A 19,489-nucleotide genomic window follows, 5' to 3' on the forward strand; every position below is an offset into this window, starting at 1 on the left:
GTTAAAAACAATGGAATAAATAGAGAAGAATTGTCTATTTTAATTTTTAATGGATTTCTACAGACGCGTAAGTTTCAGATTTTCTGTTGAACAAAGTGTTCTGTCATTGCAGCCTTGTTTGTTCTAAATATAAACAAGAATTTGAATTTTCCTTTTTTACTACAGAGTAGAATTACCTTTTTTTAATGACAGAATTAACTACAATGTCTCTCTGGGAGTGTTCTGACAGGGAAATGAAGTTATTAAGTTTATAATTTTATTGAACTGACTCAGATTAAAGTCTTTCCAGTAAGTTCCAAAAAAAAAAAAAAAAAAATTACGGCTTGGTTCAGATCTCACAATTAAAATAAATTATTTCTTTGCATTTCTAAAGCAAGAAAAGCCCACCCCAACCAGAAACTGCAATTTTATTCTCCTAGAGAGGAGCTTCTTTCTACAGAATGCAATATGACTTTGCTGTAACTTCTAAGGTTGGAAAAGACAATTGGGTCATATATATCCTTCTGCAGGCAACACAGGCAACAATCAGATACAGTCTGTAATTTTGAGCTGAGTTAGGTTATTTTAGTCAAGAAAAAAATTGATTTGGGTTGATGTCTGGAGACATGGAAAGTCCACAATTTCAGTGAAGAGTTTGTCAGTTGTCTTTACTGCTTAGATTTTAGATTTGCAGTTGGTTGGCTCCTTTATTCATGGCCTTCCATCAATCCCCTCTCTATCTCTCTAAGTAGCCCATCACCACTCCGAATTTTCTAATTCCATCTCTCTACCAAGTGATGAATCTGTAAACCAATTTTCTTTTCAACAATCTGAGTAATACCTAAATCTCCTACATGCTGGAAAATGCCCAAGACCCAATGCAAAAAAAAGTTATAAACTGATTTAGTAACATCGACCAGGTCATTGCCTCACTGCTTCTGTTATTAAAGTCCTTCTTCCCCCTGCAGGACAAATGAGCCTACTAGTGCTCAGTGAAATGAAAAGGTCAAGCACACCAAGAAGGAGAATTAAATAAACAACCAAAAAAAACCAAACATGCAGAGATGCCTTGGTGTTCTGAAGTGAGGGGTTGAGCTACAATCTGTCTGTACAGGGTGGCTGAGGACAATTCTATTGATACTTAGAAAAGGAGGAGGCTCTACCTGCTTGCCCAGAATACAGAATTACATCTTGTAGCTTCATCGACAGGTGTCCCCCAGCATGTACTCAAACCAGTGTGCCACATGAACCTCATCACCAAGACCAACTCCTGAAAAGGCTTGTGTCACCTCTGACTAGATTTTTGGGGCTTTGTTTCAATCCTTCCCCTCATGCCTCAGGTTTTACATTCAGAGAAATTCAAAGACTAGATTTTTCATCATGATTTGGCATTTTCAGGTTTAGCAATGGAGTGTAGTGAATTGGTTTAACAAACACAAGCTGGCCAGACATTTCTGGCTGGGCACATCTTGTCTGCCATTCAGTGTGAGCATAAGAGCAGTAACTGTGATACAAGTGCTGGAGCAGAGGTCTGACACTGGACAAAACACTCTTTCCTCATTTACTTTAGTGCTCCACAATGTTTCTAACAAATCCCACTCCTCCTTGTTCTAAAGTGCACTAAAATAAAAAATAATTATTTCAGCCCCTCATGGGTACAAAAATATTTTGGTTTTTTCTGCCTTGTAACATCAATGGGAAAACTCTTCTCTCCCAAAATCTCCAAAAATAAAAGTCTAAATTCAGTACATTAATTCCACAGCCCATCAGCAGTGCATTTTAAACATATGGACTGAGCAGCTTGTCTGGTTCTGGATGGATCATTTTTCATTTATTTAGTAAGTCATTTGGCTTTTAGGGAGTCATTAGAGAAAATTATACAGCAATAAAAACATATTAATGATAAGTAGCAATAAGCCATCACTTTCCTTCCTCAAGTTGCTTTACAAATGTGAGCTAATTCTTTTTAAGGATAGAAGTTTAAGGTCAAATGGGATTTATTTGAAAGCTAACTTCACAACTAAAGTAATTGATAAAATTGATAAAATAAACCGTGCACTGAAAGTCACAGGGAGATTTGGCAGGGACTATTGGACTGAAACAAAGGAACCCTTCCTATTTCACTAGAAATCATATTTTCTGCCTCCTCTGAATGAGAAGCACTGAATTGCAGATGTCTTCAATCATGCAAGGAGGTCTTCTAACTCAAAATTTCTAATTTGGGACAGAAAATTAATTTCACCTTTCTGAGAACATCAGGCTAATAGTATATGATTAGCACTTGTTCTCCAGCAACCAATCCCTCCACAACACATGAAACCCCATGTTGTGGAGCTGCTCCTGTAGAAATAAACAGTGTGCACACCAGAAAAAATGCACTTGTAGGAAAAGAGTGCTTGAATGGCCACAAAACCATCCTGTGTTGGTAATCCAACCTGTCTGAATAGTCTGGATTAAAGTACAAACTAAAATAGACACCTGTGCACCAAAGACAAAACATAGGGATTACTAGTTCTGATATGTTCTTTTTATATTCACAGAAGTATAGATTATTAAAGACTATTTTCACACCAGTGTTAGGGCTGCAAATAATTTTTTGCAAGTGTTTTCCTACAAAAGATTTTCTCTTTTTAGTGCTCTTAGAGATACCCTAATACAGCATAACTATAGGAGAGTGGTATGGTTACAACTTGAATACAGACTGCAACAGAAGCACTTGGATGGTGATCTCTGCTAAAATAACAAAGAACTAGAATGGCCTTTCAAGCACTAGAAATTTCAGTCCTAACTTGACATTCAGCCCTGCATCAATCCACAGGTCTTTAAAGGGACACCAGTGACAGAGACCTTGTAGACACACACTGCATCTGTGTGGAAGACATCCCACTCTGGACACCACAGAAGGATAAAGAAATAGTGTTTGCTTAACATTATGGTCCAAAATGTGTTCTCAGGCTCAGAAAACCCCTCAGCCACTCATAACTGGAAGCATATTAGAAAAAGACTCCTTTTCATTCATCCTTAAGCTTCTATTACTGCACATAGTTATGAAATGGATGCTGGACCACATGGTCTGAACATTTTTATGTCATGTTATAGAAAGAAAAAAATTATCCTGATTTCTCTGATGATCTCAGCTAACAAATAGCTAACAGCTACAAAACTGCCCTTTTTTGCCATGTCTTCAAGAGAAAGAAAAGAATTCTTAAACATCATGAATGGTGCGGATGGCATGGGTTGGGAACTCTTAATTACCATCCCTTCAAACACAACATCTATTAAGTATTAGGATAAAGATCTGATGTGTGACAGGTTTGAAACAAGCAAAAGTAGTTTTTCTCATAATATGCAGTTAAGTTCAGGAATTTCTTGCTAAAGGATGTTGTAAATGCTACAACTTTACATGAACTCAAGGTTCAGCAAGGCAAGATCACAGGTAAGATTATCATTGATTGTTAACTATCAAGACATGATTTCTGGAAATTCATGAGACAGAAATAGTTTTCTTGGTTACACTGCACATTCCAGACCCACTTCCCTGGTACCAATTTCTCTATATAATACTTCAACAATAAATCAGTGAAATGACTCTTGGGAAGAGTAAAAACCTAAAGCCTAAATGAGTTTCTATAGTCTGTATTTGCATTAGCAATCATGGGTAAGAGGGTAGCACAGGCTCTGTTAGTACTTAAGAGATTACACACAAGCATTTTCAGATAATTTCACTTTGAATTAGCTGCAGGTCTGGTCCTGTGAACTGAATTCCCCCCATTAACTGCAGAGTGAGCTTCCAATTAAGTTTAATCTAAAAGGAATTCTGTTCATTTGTTACAAGACTGTCCGTCATGTGAACTATTGCAAGTGATGATAACATGGAAAATTGCTTTCAAACTGCACTTCTGATCTAAGGTTGAACAGTGGCAGACCCCTGTGTACTCAGTTTTTCAGGAAGTGTCAGCCATGGCACATAATGGCACACAGAATATAAAGCCACAAGGCTTTGCTAAGGATATGGAGTGCATTAATTCCTATCCACTTGCTTATGGTTTGAAGCATGAGATGGGTATATCCTGAAAACTTTCTTTATTTGAACTGTAATTAATGATCACTAAAATACTTAACCATCCCATTCCAGGCATGAGATAGGACTGTTATTCAACAATGAGATCTACCAGAATCCTTAAGTATTCTATGATTAATTTTGTTTATTGCTTTAAATATACTGTCATTCTGTTTCAATGATAGTTTCCTTTTTCTTGCAAGACAAGAGAATAATAAAGGTGGCTCTTACTTGGAAGTTTCTGAAATGTTGTAGTAGAGCACATGCATTTTGCTGTAATAGGAGACTGCTTGGCCAATACATATAACTGATTATTTTCATTATAATTTTCTCTAATTTTTTTTTTCCTGGCAAAGAACAACTCTACTACAACATACTTATGTTATTCTTAACTGAATATTTCTTATTCATGGGGAAAACAGATTTTCTCTGAAGTTTTCTATATTGTCTGTTTGATGGTTGGATTTGTAGACTTATATCAACCAAGGCTGTCCATGGGTGCATACCCAGCACAAGTTTGGATAGGATATCTGGTGAATTCTCTCATTGCAAAATCAACTTCAAATGCCTGTAGGGGAGATCCAGACCAAGAAGGCAGAGAAGGATGGCAAAGCCATAGCCCAAGAATGCTGTGTGCAAACTGCCTTGCTGCACCATTCCCAATGTACTTGCTATAAAAGGACATCACATTTTTATTGCATATCCTATTGTTAGCTGGCAATCTGCATGAGTATCCAGATACAAATCTCATTTTCCTCTGACTGAAGCGTTGTGCTGTGGAGATGAGGCATGGACTTTCTTACTATTTGTAAAGAGGAAGGCAAAAGTATAATATAGTGCTAAAGAAAGGAAATTGAATCCTTGTTAATTTAATTTTTAAATATCTCCCAATATATTTCAGGGGTTCATAATATTTCAGAAGAAAGACCTTCAGTAGTTAAAGTACTTCTTCCCCCTTTTTATAGTTTTTTAGAAATAAATTTTTACAATCTACGAAGTAGAAGAAACTTAAACAGATTTTTAGTGGCTGCTGGGGCAGAAAGAAAGCAACAGCCTTTCTTTTCCAGGAGCCTAAAAAATAGGCCATCACAATTCTGGCACAGAGGACAGCACTGCAAGAACATCATATTAGTACAGGGCTAGCCTAGCAATTAAAAATGCTCAAGGAGTCACAGCTTTCCTCCTCCTCACTTTCAGCAGTCAGTACACCACAACCTCCCAGGACAAATGATGTTCTCATTCCTGCAGATGCAGCTGCCTTTCTCTCCCCATGTGGGAATCAGAGCTGTAATGCTGAACATCTCAGGCTTGCATTAGCTATTACAAGAGGCCAAATGTTTGTGATAGAAAGAAATGCAGTGACTAGAAGGACCTAGTGGCTACCCTGAACTCCTGAGTGCCCTGTGTTGTGCTTGTGCTGTGCAGGAAATCTCACCTTTCCACACTGCTTACATTTACCCTCCTGCCTCCGCCGGTGCACCCAGTGGTGCCGCACAAAGTTCTGCAAACAAGGACAAAAATGATGGGTTAGAGGAGCATGGGCACCTTGCATCTATGTTAAATTTGTTCACAGACACCAAGGAAAAAGTCCCTTCAGCCAACAGAGTAATTCCTGGAGTGAAAATGTGCAGCAGGCACTGCAGGAAACCTCAAAAACCACCAAAACTGTAGGAGGAATAAGGAAAAGGTGGTGTTTTCTTTATCTCATTGAAATAAGTCCAGAACTACTTCCTAAATATTTAGGTTCTTTAATCTTTGATTTTATGTTTGAGATAGCTCTAGAGGGAAAAAAAAAGATTAAGAGACAAGAAGTGAAAGGAGAGGAAAATAGTTTTTCAAAAAACAAAAATACTAGCTCAAAGGCCAAGAAGAAAAAAATGCTACCAAAAAAAAGGGGAAAAGATAGAATAACTGAATGAGTGGGCAAAAGACAACAGAACAGTGAAATGGTTTCTGTCAGTGTAAGTAATAGAGTGCTTCAGTTAGAATTCATTTTACATTTATTCTGGAGAGGGAAACATACTCCATTGGGAACCAATTCTCTGTCTGAGACTCCTCTCAATCTCAAAGCACTTTTGCAGCTGCACACCAGAGGGACCAGCAGACATGTCAAATGAAAAGAAATTTGTCCATTACTTACTTCTCTTGGAGATCTGGAACCTCCTTCTCGGAAAGTTGGTTTGCAGCGAAAGTTAATCTGGCATTGAAATAAAACTGTTAGAACTTAAAGTGAGCTGAAAGAAAATTTATTCCAGTATCTTGATCTAGGCTAGACTTCCAAAGTATTTATTACCTATTAAAATATTAGCTTCACTGAGTGAAAAAAGATACTTACCTTGATGTCAGTAAAATCTCTTCTCATATGGCAGATTAATTCTCCTTGCTGGACCTCTACACAACTCCCATCTTCACACTAATGGTATTGCTGTCTACTCAGTTCAAATATTTCAACTGCTTCCTCCTTCTAGAAGGAAACTGCTTTATTTGTTTTGTTTTTCTGAAAATCATTTGTAAACAAGTGCAGACTTCAGCATAGGTCTCAAAAGCCAGTAGGTGCTGGAAATTTCACTCTGCAAGACTTTTTTGCACATCCTGTACTTATGTCTTCATAAATAAAATCTGTAGAGAAGTTGCAACTTACATAAAGAACCATGCAAATTCTCATACATGTCTACCTTTTCTTTAGAGAAGGATGTTTGCATCCACTTCCCCAGCCACAAATCATTTGGGGAACATTGATCGTATTGCCTCTTGCAGTGGTGTTGCCACTCCAAAGAGAACAACAGGAGATCTCATAAATGGAAAACATTTTGAGGAAGGTGAAGAGGAAAAAGTTATTTGATAAACAAGAAGGTAGTCCTATGAGGAAAAAGCTTTGAGAAAAGAAAAACAATAGAAATAAGAATAGAGGGATGTAGGCACTAAAAGAGGCACTGAAGAAGAGAGAGGCCTACACAAAGTCTAAAGGATATGTGAAGTAAGGATGCACTAAATTTAAAAAAAATCAAGTTTGATTTGACTATCCTTCAAAGAATTAAACATTTGAAGACAATGCACAGCTATGCATTTGTTACAAACATAGAATGACCAAACTTCTCCAAATTTAAATACAACCTTCCCCAAATAAATAAGTTCTTCCCTCATTTAATAATTGCCTTCAAAATCATAGTTCTAGGGAGAAAAATAAAAATAATCATTTTTTAAAGGCACACACAAAAAAATGTAAGCAAAATACCTAGCACATATAAAGAAATGAAAGGCATTGTAATATTAGTCTTCCATTACTCTTCACCTGGAATTGCAATTTGTTGTTTCAATGCTCAGTCATGGCAGGCTGGAAAGACCCAGCTTATATTTATTTTCCTTAAAATTATCACCTTGGCAGAGAGAGTCAAGCAGAAGACTTATGTACTAGTTTTAAACTTTAAAGACTTTGTAACAGCCCTCTGCCAAGAGGGGGATTTCATGGTCTCCAAAAGAGCAGAGAGAAGCTGGGTTTTATCTAAGTGCTCATTTTCTCTGTCTGGCAATGCCACCAACTCACTAGGCTATGGAAAGTCAGCACTGCTGGTGATGAAGGAAATCATGAAAAATTCACTGGTAACATTTTGTGCTGAAAGCATGTGCTAATGTTAATTTCACTGTGGATAAAAGCATCGGGGGTGGAAATGGTACCTCTCCAACTTGGTATTATGGCAATCACTGTGGGATTTGTCAACATGAGTCCAAATACTTGGAAAGGAAAAAGCCCTTTCCTTATAGGGTTGCTGCTATAAATTTGTTATGCATCAGCTTGTTTTATGAAGAACAACATTGCTAAACATTTAAGAGTGAAAATGAAGCTCTAATGAAAGCAATAGGGAAATTCCCACACATTTTTTGCACAAATCCCACCAGGACTGAAAAGGGTGGGGAGGAGATTTCTCTAGCACATTTCCAGTTAAGCATAATGAAGACAAATCTCGGAGGGGAAGACTGAAGTCAGTGATAGATATTCTGTAGGTGCTTGGATGTGATCAAGGATCCTAGAAGGAAATGAGAAGCAGAACAGATGCTCACAGAAATAATGGTAGCATGACGGTAAGGTTTGATGTTTTCCATTTTACACACAAAAACTTGAATTCTGAATTTTTGAAGAGAAAACAATATAGTTTAGTAAATACAGGGGGGAAAGTTCACACTAGCATCTTATGCTGCACTGCTCATAATAAGTTTAGCTGTCATACAATGAATGATGCTGGCTTTAGCTGGGGAATTGTAAAAGGCCAATTTTTTACATGACAGCATACTCCATCTTCAAGCTTCCATTTTTAATTTAGAAGCAAAGGCAATTTATTTTTTAAACATTAAAATTGTGAAAGCATTCTCTAGTTTTTTCTTTGTTCGGTTTTGGGGTTTTTTATGGTTCACAGGGTTCAAAGAAATATCCTTTAAAAAAAAAAATGTAATTTTAAGCCAAGTTTTGTTCACAAGTGCACTGTTAAAACATCTGTGAAAACTTTGGCACAGAGTGTTTTCCAGGCTGAAACCTCACTGAAAGAATTAAAAGCGTGTTGGCTACGTCAGGCTCCAGAAGATGGCAATGTCTCACCTTCTCTAGCTGCTCCATGCAGGCGTTGTGGACCACGATCTTGCAGGCAGCACACTTCCTCCTCAGAGCAGACTTCTGCAACAGCAAAGGGACAGAGTGTGTGTGGAGCTGAGCTAAGAGCAGGGGGAAAACAAAGGCAGCTGTAAAACAGGAGATGTTTCCCTCCCTATGCAATACACTTTAATTTTTTTCCCTCCCTCTCAGTTGTGGGGGAAAAAAATTAAGAAATAGATAGATAGATAAATAAATACATAAATAAATAAATAAGATCTGAAGCTCTTCTGGTTAAAATCTGAACTTTTGTGAAAAAAAAAAAAAAAAAACAGCCACAGCACTCCAGCTTTCGAACTACAAGCGAATGCCTCCCTTTAGGTAGGAGATCAGGTTAACAGTGCAGAGCATCATTCTAAAAGTGGGCATCCTATGAGGATGATGAGCAAAGAGGAGAAAAATTGCATATGCAAACCAGAGAACTTGCATCAGTTTGCAAGAGGTCATTTCATGCTTATCATAAAATATTTAATTTGATGGGCCTGACCATTGCCTTGCAGAAAAATACTTCGGTACTTGGGTTATTTTAGCAGAGAACGATAAAATTCTCATAGAATGCTGTTAAATGCTCATGAAATGTTACAGCAGGGACAAAATTCTCAATTATGCTGGTTAGTTCTATTAATTTCAATAGGGCTTTTGAAATAATTTCCATTGAATCCCCTGGGCCAAAGCATATCAAAGGCAAGAGAATACATCCAGAAGAGTGAATGTATTTACTTACTTTACTTCCATAAACTCAATTTAATTAACCAGATGGAATTAATTTTCATGTAAATTTAACTTACAGACTTGTGCTTGAGGGACAGAAGATTTATAAATACACAGTAAGTTGAGATTTCTTTGCTTCAGATCTCTTACATTTAATTTATTCATGTCCATTTAAATCTCAAATAAATTATTTCTTTATAATTTTCAGCATATTTTAAATAAGTTGAATAAATAATAAAAAAGGGAGCACAGCTTCAGCTTACATTGTGGAATAATTATAATAATATTATTAACTGTCATAATTATCTGGATACACCCTAACTGTGCATGTTCACATGTATATGGTGTTCTGTTTCACCTGAAGAATCATGGCATTGTGTAGCAGACTAGGCTTTCACATGTTTCATGAATTGTTAAGTTCATAGTTTTTGTCTCTGTTTGCCAAGCTTGGTTTTTATCTCTGTAAAAACCATATACAACATATTATTAAATTTCCATGCTACTTTCAATGATGTAAATCATGAGGAAGAATTTGCTCAGTTTTAGGAAGGCAAAAATCTACTGAGAACACAAGAACCACCACACTGGGTCAGACCAAAGCCAAAGAAATGCTGTGTCCATTTTCTGCCAGAACTCAGTGTCTCAGTGTAAGTGCACAGCACACACACAGTGACACTTCCCTTGATTATTACCACACAACCAGAAGTTGCTGGGACTTTGCTTCAGTACCCTGAAGGAGGCAAAAGCTCCTCAGGCTTGGCCTTAATGCTATATACCATAATGCACCCAATTTCCTTGAGAAGCTTTAGGAGAGGGATATTTAATTTGTGCTATGGAAAGCACAAAAGTGTACTATGGAAAGTATTTTGGATCACATTGCCCTGAAAACTGGGGATGATTAGTGAATCAAAATGTTTTTATTTTAATTAAATGCTCTGAAGGTGGGGGGGGGGCACTGGGCAGGGTGGTAGCAAAAGCAGAAAGGCAGTATCATGAGGAGTCACAGACGGTAACCACAAACATCCCAGAGAAGAGGAATTCCCTTTAACCTTTACAGTCCAAGGGCTAGGATACTCCCTTAGAGCATTGTTTCAGATCAAGGATATGAGCACAGGATCCCCACTCTTATCAAGCTTCCTAAATAACAAAGTGAAAGGGGTTTGGGTATTTTATTCTCTTTTCATGAAGCCATCTAGCTGAAACACTAGGCAAAAAGAGCTCCTGAAATAGCCTGAAAGTGCCACAGTCAACAGATACTCATGGATCTGAGATCGCTCCAATGAAATGCTTCCATAGACAGCAGAAAAGCTTCAACAGGAAAAAGCAAACCTTGAATATTCCCAAACAGGAGAAAGTAAACACTCAAATATGAGTGCACTTATTGCTGGTGAGTGCATTCTAGAGTTTGGAAAATTCAGTTCAAACCCTTGCAGTGATTAAAATTGCAGAAATTTGATGAGACCCTCCGCTCAGAGGCTGCAACAAGTGATATATTTGTGTATATTTTCATGTAAAATAGACTAGTGTCTTTTAATATTCCTGATACATCTCAGTATTCTACTCTTTTTTTCCCTTACCATGTTAGTGAAGCTGTTCATTACATGCATTCTCACTGTGTAAATAATCTGGGTCAATCAAAACTGGTTTGGGCTTTTTTTCCTGAAGCAATAAAGTCTTTACCAGAAGCCTTTTGCCCTTTTTGCTCTCCTTTTGGAACACAGGCAAACAATTCAAGCTCTCAAGCGACTGAGCACTGCATCAGTCTGAAGCCAGGCTTGTTACCTCAGAAAAAGAAAAAGAAATCCAAAAATAACTCACTGAGAATTTGACTTGGCAGCTCTCCTCCCCCAGGTAGCAGAGGTCCCCAGAAACATTTGTCTCTAGCCACAGATGCTCTCCATTCACAGCATTTTCCTGAGAAAAAGAAATAGTCATTAATCTATTTTGTTACATTCAGCTATGTGAGCATATAGGGAAAAAATTTGATGTTCCACAAATTTAGAAAACTAAAATAAACTAAGAAAAGAGGCCAAACAAAAACCCAACTACCACACCACCAGGTGTTGCTTGATTTTCTACAACACAAAGCCATAGCATAGAATAGCATTACCCTGGGCTGACCATCCCAGCTTAAAAGATGCTGACAATACAATGTGTCACCAATTTGAACACATTTCAGTTCAACTTTGCTGATGTTCTTCCCACATGCTGCATAGCTTAACTGGGAATTCAGATTTCATAAGCATGTAATGTGCACAGAATTTTAAAGAAACAGAGAGATGAAACAAAACCACAACAAATTAATTTTCAATGAGAGAAAAAAAATTGAGAATCAAGCACAGAAGCAAAAAACAATATGCTGACTGTATCTTTAGGATGATAGGACAAACTAGACTAGGGAAAATGCTTTTTTTTTTTAATAGCTGGGTCCACACTCTCTTTGTGAATACCTCAGCGAAGCATTACACTACCAAGAGAGACTAGACTTGAACTTTATACATGAAAGAACAACACATTAATCTAAAAATGCTCTCAAAAAAAGAATCTACCTGGCACACTGACAATTAGATCAACATCTAACATCATAGGCTAACATCTAACTTTGTCTTGACAGCCTCATTTGACCAAATTTGTACCTTGATTCTATGCAAATTCTTGTTCTAGACAGATTTGATTATTGATGGACTGTGGGTTTCACTTGCCTGTAATCCCAATGTGATTAAAAAGCCTGAAAGTCAACTGTACACTACTTAAGCAAAGTGAATAAATAGGAATTCTGTTCAGCCAGAATTAGAGCATGATAGAAAATGCTTTGACAGTCTGACATTTGCTTCCCACACTGCAGAAGTCAGAAATGATGATGCTCACCAAACAGATGGCGTCCGACAGCAGGATGCTCCGAAATAGCCATCTTGGAGAAAATAATTTATTTAAAACACCACTGTCAGTTTCAAAGTGATAAAATGAGATAGCTTCTCTTGATATGCTGATTTCTTAGGTAATGCAGAAAAGCATCAGTAGCAAAACCCTTTTCCTTCTGGAGTGCATCCACAACAGCCAGGACTAGGCAAGAGTGCACATGGTGCCTACCACAACCATGGTGTTCACTTCCAATAAAACTAGAGGACAAGACCAACACTGGTTGTTTTTTGGTGACAGGTTTAACTGTCTGCAGGTCTTTATCAGAAATGTTCTAATTCCCAGAGCACAATAGTTTGGGTAAGGATTTTCAACACTTTTATATTGCAAAATAATTTCTAAGGACTTGTACTAGCTTAAGAAAATTTTCAAGCCTTTCTTAAGGGGTACATTATTCAGATTGTAAACTCTGTCCCTCATGTGTGTCCTTATATTGCAGCTATTTTGTCTTCAGCAGCAGGTACAAGCTCACCAAAGAGTGCTTGACCTGAGCAGACTCTCTGCTGACAAAACAGTGCCAACTCAACATTATAACCCAGAGGTAAATCTCATAGGATATAAAAAATTCTTAGCAAAGACCAACTCTGAAAGCTAAATAGGAAAGCACACAGCTCTGGGACAGAATTTTTAACAAGGAATAAAAAAATTCTATTAAAAAATAGATTAACCGCCCCTTCATTTGGACCAGGTCCACATAACTTGCCATCAGGATTTCTAAAGATAAAGTGGCCTATTTCCATAACCTGGTTTAGACTGTTTGTTCTCTATTGTTCCAGATTATATCAGAGATTTACTTGTCTAACTTTACATCACCACGTAAATAAAATTAGTTAGTAGTCTACAAGGACAACCTTCAAGTTCATGTTATTATAGACTTCTAATACAACTAGGCAATAAAAATGTAAATAACCTGATCTGGTATGAGTGGCACACCTCCAGACACCTGCAGCCACAGAAAATTTCACAGCACTGTGTGTGAAAACTCTCAATCTCAATTCCAGCAAATGGACTTTTGGAAAATCTTTCATCCTGAATCAGAGCAAAAAGCTGAGACTGCCCAAGATGAAATGGCCTCCCTCAAAAATCTTTCCTTCTCAGTTAGTTTTTCTCAATAAGATCAAAGGGAATTATTTAACTTTACTGTTTTAAATTGTACAAGGCTCTGTAATTTGTATGAGATATTCTCTTGCCACTTATGAAAATCATGATATAGTCAAGGGAAGTTCTGTGACCTTTTGCAAGCCAACTTTTTATTCACTTCTGACAGAAAATTTTGAAAAAAATCAATACATTTTTATGAAGAATTTTGGCTTTAATAAGACAGTATTTTCTACTCTAAAATTTACAGGCAATATTCCACAACACGCTGGACAAAAGGGCACTCATCCTCACCTACCAACACAAAAGCTGACAGAGGTCCCTGGAACAAGCTCCTATCACCTTTAGGGTGATATCCTGTTTAACACAAAGCTTAAGCACAGTAAAGGTTCTATCACCTGTATATTTTGACACAGCCTTTTCTTTTTCCATAAAAAGTTCACCAGTTTGGTTTATTTTGTACTTGATATCTTTATGTTGGCTTTGGGATTTAATGGCTTTTAAAGAAGCAGCTGATCTCTTTCTGTCCCTGAAGACACAGACACCAGTCTCATTCTCTTGCCATTTTCCTCATGTTGACTCTGTGGCTGTAAAGCTACACATAAAATCAGTTCAGCTACTGGAAAATAAATAGATAGCTTATTGTGGCATTCACATTTTCTGGAAAAATCCATTTGCCCTGGATTTTTCTCCTGGGAAACTGAGAAGTCTCAGAGAAAAAGGAAAAAAGTAACTATCTGATTTGCTTCTCCTGTGTTTTGCTCCTTTGAAATGTGTTTGGAAATTGTTTCATTGGTTTCTGCTATGAGCTGTTTTCACTCATTGCCCAGTTGGGACCCAGCTGTGTCAGGGCTCTGGAGAGAGTCACAAGTTTTCATTATTATCTTTTAGCATTCAGTAAGTTTCCTTTCTGTATTTTTTAGCATATTATAGTTTAGTATTCTTTAATATAATATAGTATCATAAAATAATAAATTAGCCTTCTGAGAACATGGAGTCAGATCCATCATTCCTTCCTACCACAAGGAACCCAGCAAATACGGTATCTTATTTACCAAATCAGCTAGACAAAATGACTCACCCTGGGACCACATAACTTTGGATTGGACACAAAGAGTGGTGGGTTAAAGATGGCTTCAGTGGGACTGATGCTTTTGGTGCCATCTCAGCCGACCCGTCACATCACATTTTTGGGCTGGCAGGTTTTGCTCTGACTTGCTACGTGGAAAATGGATACTGTCCATCATTGTGGATAAAACAGCAATGACTGTGGCCTAATAAAAACTGTTAACTCTCTCTCCTCTCCAGCTTCCCAGCCTTCACAAGTGTCCTGGGAAGAAAAAGAGCCCCTGCTCAGTGAAGTGGAGGCAGGAGTGCTTTCCTGGCAACCTGGCTCACAGGGGACACACCATCTTAATACCTCTCCATCTCGGAGGTGGAGACCTCCCATTTGATTGCGCCTGATCCATTACCACCTCAAGAGCAAACAAAAATAATTTCAGTATAGCAAACATTCCTTGCATACAAAACAAATACCACACACAATCCCCCCTGAAGTGGAAGAGAAACAAGAATTCAAGGATCAGGAGTTTGGGAGCCATGTAATTGCATACATGTGTTCATGACTTGTGCACATTTCACTGATTGAACTGGATTTCTTCAAGCTCTCCAGCATAGTAAATGACAGAGCAAGAGTTACTATTTTACTCACACCCACCACTATCTCCACACCTCACTGTTCTTCAGACTGCAGTCAGCATGGTGTCAAAAGCAATGAAGATAAACCTGGCTGCTTTAATTTGCTACATATCAAGCAGCTGTACTTATTCAGCCAAACAAATAAACCAGTCAGCCCAATCTTCTAGTTCAAAAGGGCTGTAACTCCAATTGTAACAGGAGGAATGAAACTCTCCTCCACTCCTGCTATGACTGACATTCTGCAAAAAATTATTTGAGAAAAATCTCTAAAATAAATCCGTAAGAAAAATTCCCCTTTGTTAACACTCCAGCAAGAGAGAAGAATATCCTTGCAAATATGCATTTGGATGATACTTATGATTACTGTAAAATCAGTGGTCATCAATCCAAACTTAATTAAATATATCCGTAACCAAAAATTATTAATTTTGGCCCTTTTCTTTATGAAATTACTATTGAGTAGGAAAAAATTTGTTTGGATGTCTCTTTCCCAAAGATCTTACTGTTACACCCTTAACTCTGAAATTTCAGAGTTTGCAATACTTGTGTTGCAAACAAGAACAGCGCCTCAATTATTTTTCTGTTGATATATAGTCTCAATTTTAACTCTATATAAGCACATTTTAATTTAGGAATGTTTTCATGTAGAGGTCACCTATTCCTTAATTATTGCAAGTGGACATAGAGCAAAATAAAACAGCATAGGGATATGTTTCTCCTTTCCCCCACCATACTTTCCAATATCCCTGCATCAATTTCCTTTTGAGATCCCCCTAAGCTCCAGCTAAGAGATCACCTGCATACAGAAGGAAAATGACAACATTTATTTTTATGGAACAGCAATGTTCAGATGCTATCAACAGAGATGATGATTTCCTATGTCCTCATGAACAACTACTTTGCTGATAACAGTAGCACTGCAGCACCAAGAAAAAAAATACATGTTTTCTAGATGGGCACCTTCTGCAAAATGACTGCAGCCTCTACACGACTGGAAAAATACAAAGATATGGCCACCATCCTGAAATATGACAGACCTTTTTCTCTTTAGAGCTCTCTGGAAAGAACATCAGATCTCAAACCTTCATGAAAAAGAAGCAGCAAAGTAGAACTACTGATCCAGAACACAGCACGTCAAGTGTCAACTGCACACAAAAATTCAGCAATTTTTAAATATGCATGGGGCTTCCATTTATCACTGCCTAATTTGAACTAGAATTCCTATCACCTCTTCATCTTTTTATGTGACTAATGGAATACCCTGGGATTCTTCTTTTGTCATGAGAGCATATAAACAGCTCTTCAACTGAATGCTTAATTCCCAATTACAAAACTTAGCTTTGAAGACCCTCTAATGGAAGAGAAGTCCATCCTTCAGTGAAAAACTTACTAGAGCTCTTAGGAAGTTATGATAGAGAAGCCAAACCATTAATGGGAAAAAGAAATAAATTTATCTAAAATGAGGGAAATGTTTCATCATATGTAAAACATGTGCTACTGTATTAACACATACACTAATTCTCCAAGCTTTAGTACATCATTAACATCATTAGGCACTTCCAAACACTTACTGTCCATGAAAGTAAGCAGACAGAACTATTGACCAGTGCTAAAAGGCATAGAATATAATGCAACAGACTCCTTTAAAAGGCACATTAGGTAATTTTAAATACCTCACTGATATAGGTCACTTCAAGTCTATTTGTCTAGCCCATACCTCAATCAGTTTATCTACAAGGATGTTATAGAGGATGGTGTCAAAATCCTTGCAAAACTCAGCACAATGGTCTCCCCTCATCAACCAAGCCAATCATTTAATCTGTTAGGCTGGTCAAGCACAATCTCCCCTCCATAAATCAATGCTGAACACTCTCGGTCACTTCTTATTCTTAATATTTTTGGAAATTACTTCCAGAAGGATTTGCTCCATAACCTTCACAGAAATCAGAGTAAGACTGATTATGCTGACATTCCCTGGATACTCCTAATCCCTCTTGAAGGCAGAAAGGACATTTGTTCATTGCAGTCCTCAGGAACATTCTCTGACCATCATGACCATTCAAAGACACCAGACTGTCCTAGCAGTGATATCAGCCAGCTCCCTCAGCACCTATATGTGCAACCCATCAGGTCCCACAGATTTCTGTGTGTTCAAAGTATTCCCTAACCTGATCGCCCTCCACAAAAGTACATTTTCCTCCTTTCAGACCCTGCTATCAGTGACCTGGGACTGCTGAAGGCAGCTCTTACCAGCAAAAACAGAGGTGAAAATAAAAAAGGGACTGAGCAATTCAGGTTTTCCATGCCCTTGGTCACCATGTTCTCTGCCCTATTCAGTGGCAGCCTAACATTTTGCCTGCTCTTCCTATCACTGTTGATTTGCCTACAGAAACCATTCCTGTTACCTTTCATGTTCCTCTAAGATTCTACACTAGATGAGATCTGGCTTTCCTTACTCCATCCATGAGGAATCAGGTAGTGCCTTGTACAATCCTCCTGACCTAAGCCTTCTTCCACATATTGCCAAATGCCATTTTTTCAACTTCTACTATGACACACAGTATTCTGTTCTTGTTAAGACCTAAAAGATTTCTGGCTTTGTCTTTTATACACATGATTTATAGTATACATTGTAATATTTCTCCTCTGGAAACATTCAACTCGTACCTAGAGGACTCCAATTGTGCATTCATAGAGCATAAAGCATAGATCAGTCAAGATTTTTCATTGACCTCCAATAATGAAAACTGAATACTTTCAAATGCCTCTTAAGAAGTGGGGGAAAGATTCTGAGTCTTACTGTCATGGGAGAAGGAAAGAAATGAGCATTAACAGAAAAAATCCACTATGTAAAAAAGGAAGATTTGGGGATGTTCAACACTCCACTATTCTAGTGGCTGTCAATAGTTCTGTAGGCCCTATGGAAAGCAAGAGCTAGAAGGCAGTAGTTAAAAGAAAATTACAGGAAGACTTTGTGTACAAGCTTATGGTTATAATCCTTGGTAGAAAAGGGCAACAGAAAAATACACAAAGACCTGGATCCTCAAAGGTACACAGGCAGTGTATTGGGTGGCTCAGTGTGTACTCACTTGAGAATCTGGGCTAGAATTACCTGCTTTATTATTTAACACTTGGGAGTGATGTCTGAAATGAAGGTGTGTGGGAGAAAGGGATAGGCATAAACATATCCCAGGGGCAGCCATTTAGGTCAATTCCTTTTTGCTAAGACATTCCCAGGCACTCCCTTCTGATTATAACACCTACTCCACACACTGTATTCTGTATGGCCCTGGTGTGAAAAGAGAACCTTAAATTATACAGCAAAGCTACAAGTTAACTTGAATTAAGTGTAAGAAATGTGATGAAACTGGACATTTTAAAGTATTTTAGGGAAAAGAAACCTCAGGGAACAGAGACAGTAGGAACAACAATAGTAAAGCATTCTGGGGAGTTTAGTGCAACAAGTCTTAGGGGACATAAGAATCATGACCTCTCTTTTACACCTAGAGAGGCTGATGTACTGAGAGGAAAAACAAATCCTCTGAGCTCGCTCATGAGGTAAGTGACAGAGCAGAGAATGGAATCCCACTCTTTGACTCAGTGCCCTGTTCACAGGTCCAGCTGGTAATGGCAAATCACCTGAAAGCAGTTCTCAAAAATGGAGACAATGGCCAGGGAATTCTTTCCAGTTATTACTGTGAAGACTGTAGTAGAAAATAATTCCTCCCTTTTAAGTCAAGAGACAATTTATGCTCATGTCACTGAGACTTTGGAAAGATCACCCATCATGTGTCCTTGGAGAATCATCCACAGAAATACTGAAAAGAAGGATGATGTATATGAGGATACAACACACACTATCAATGCTGCCTTCCAGTGATTAAATACAAAAATTTCTTGTCTGCTCTGACACATCAACTGAAATATCTTTTCACTCTACCAAATATACCTCTGGACTTAATTTAAAACTTAGGGCTTTTTCTTTGTTGAAATTCACTACATATTCAAAACCTTTGGTCCACTTCAACCTCCCCACATGTCCCAACCTTACTTCCATCACACCTCAGATTTGAGAAATACCTTTTTCCCTTTTACCAGTTACTACGGGTGGTTAGTTCAGTCTCCTGCCAACCACAGATGACTCTCACTCACTATCATGTCCCTCTCCCCACATGACACAGTTTCCTCCCTTCTCCAATCAAAGTGTGAAGTAAAGCAGCAATAACAGTCTGAGAGGCTGCAAACAGCTAAGAAATTGAACTGACCAAAAATCTAAACCATAACAGTAAACTACAATTAAACCACACACAATTAAAACCCAAAATATTTAATCAATGTTTACCAACTTATACCAGCTCCTGATGTATTTATGTATAGGGATC

The 19,489-nt window shown here is 37.8% G+C and overlaps 1 protein-coding gene across 6 annotated transcripts in view; it reads right to left on the bottom strand.

Annotated features, from left to right (window-relative positions):
- Positions 1 to 19,489, bottom strand: part of DGKI (diacylglycerol kinase iota) — a 201,245-nt gene that overhangs the window by 104,115 nt on the left and 77,641 nt on the right. For all 6 annotated transcript variants that reach the window (XM_005482769.3, XM_026790868.2, XM_026790866.2 and 3 more), the window contains exons 3-6: positions 11,211 to 11,306; positions 8,631 to 8,705; positions 6,180 to 6,236; positions 5,475 to 5,540 (exon numbers count right to left, since the gene is read on the bottom strand). In XM_005482769.3, the coding sequence (XP_005482826.3) occupies positions 5,475 to 5,540; positions 6,180 to 6,236; positions 8,631 to 8,705; positions 11,211 to 11,306 (294 nt within the window). The remainder of the gene's footprint in view (positions 1 to 5,474; positions 5,541 to 6,179; positions 6,237 to 8,630; positions 8,706 to 11,210; positions 11,307 to 19,489) is intronic.

Source organism: Zonotrichia albicollis, chromosome 4, assembly GCF_047830755.1.
Source record: "Zonotrichia albicollis isolate bZonAlb1 chromosome 4, bZonAlb1.hap1, whole genome shotgun sequence".
NCBI lineage: Eukaryota > Metazoa > Chordata > Aves > Passeriformes > Passerellidae > Zonotrichia > Zonotrichia albicollis.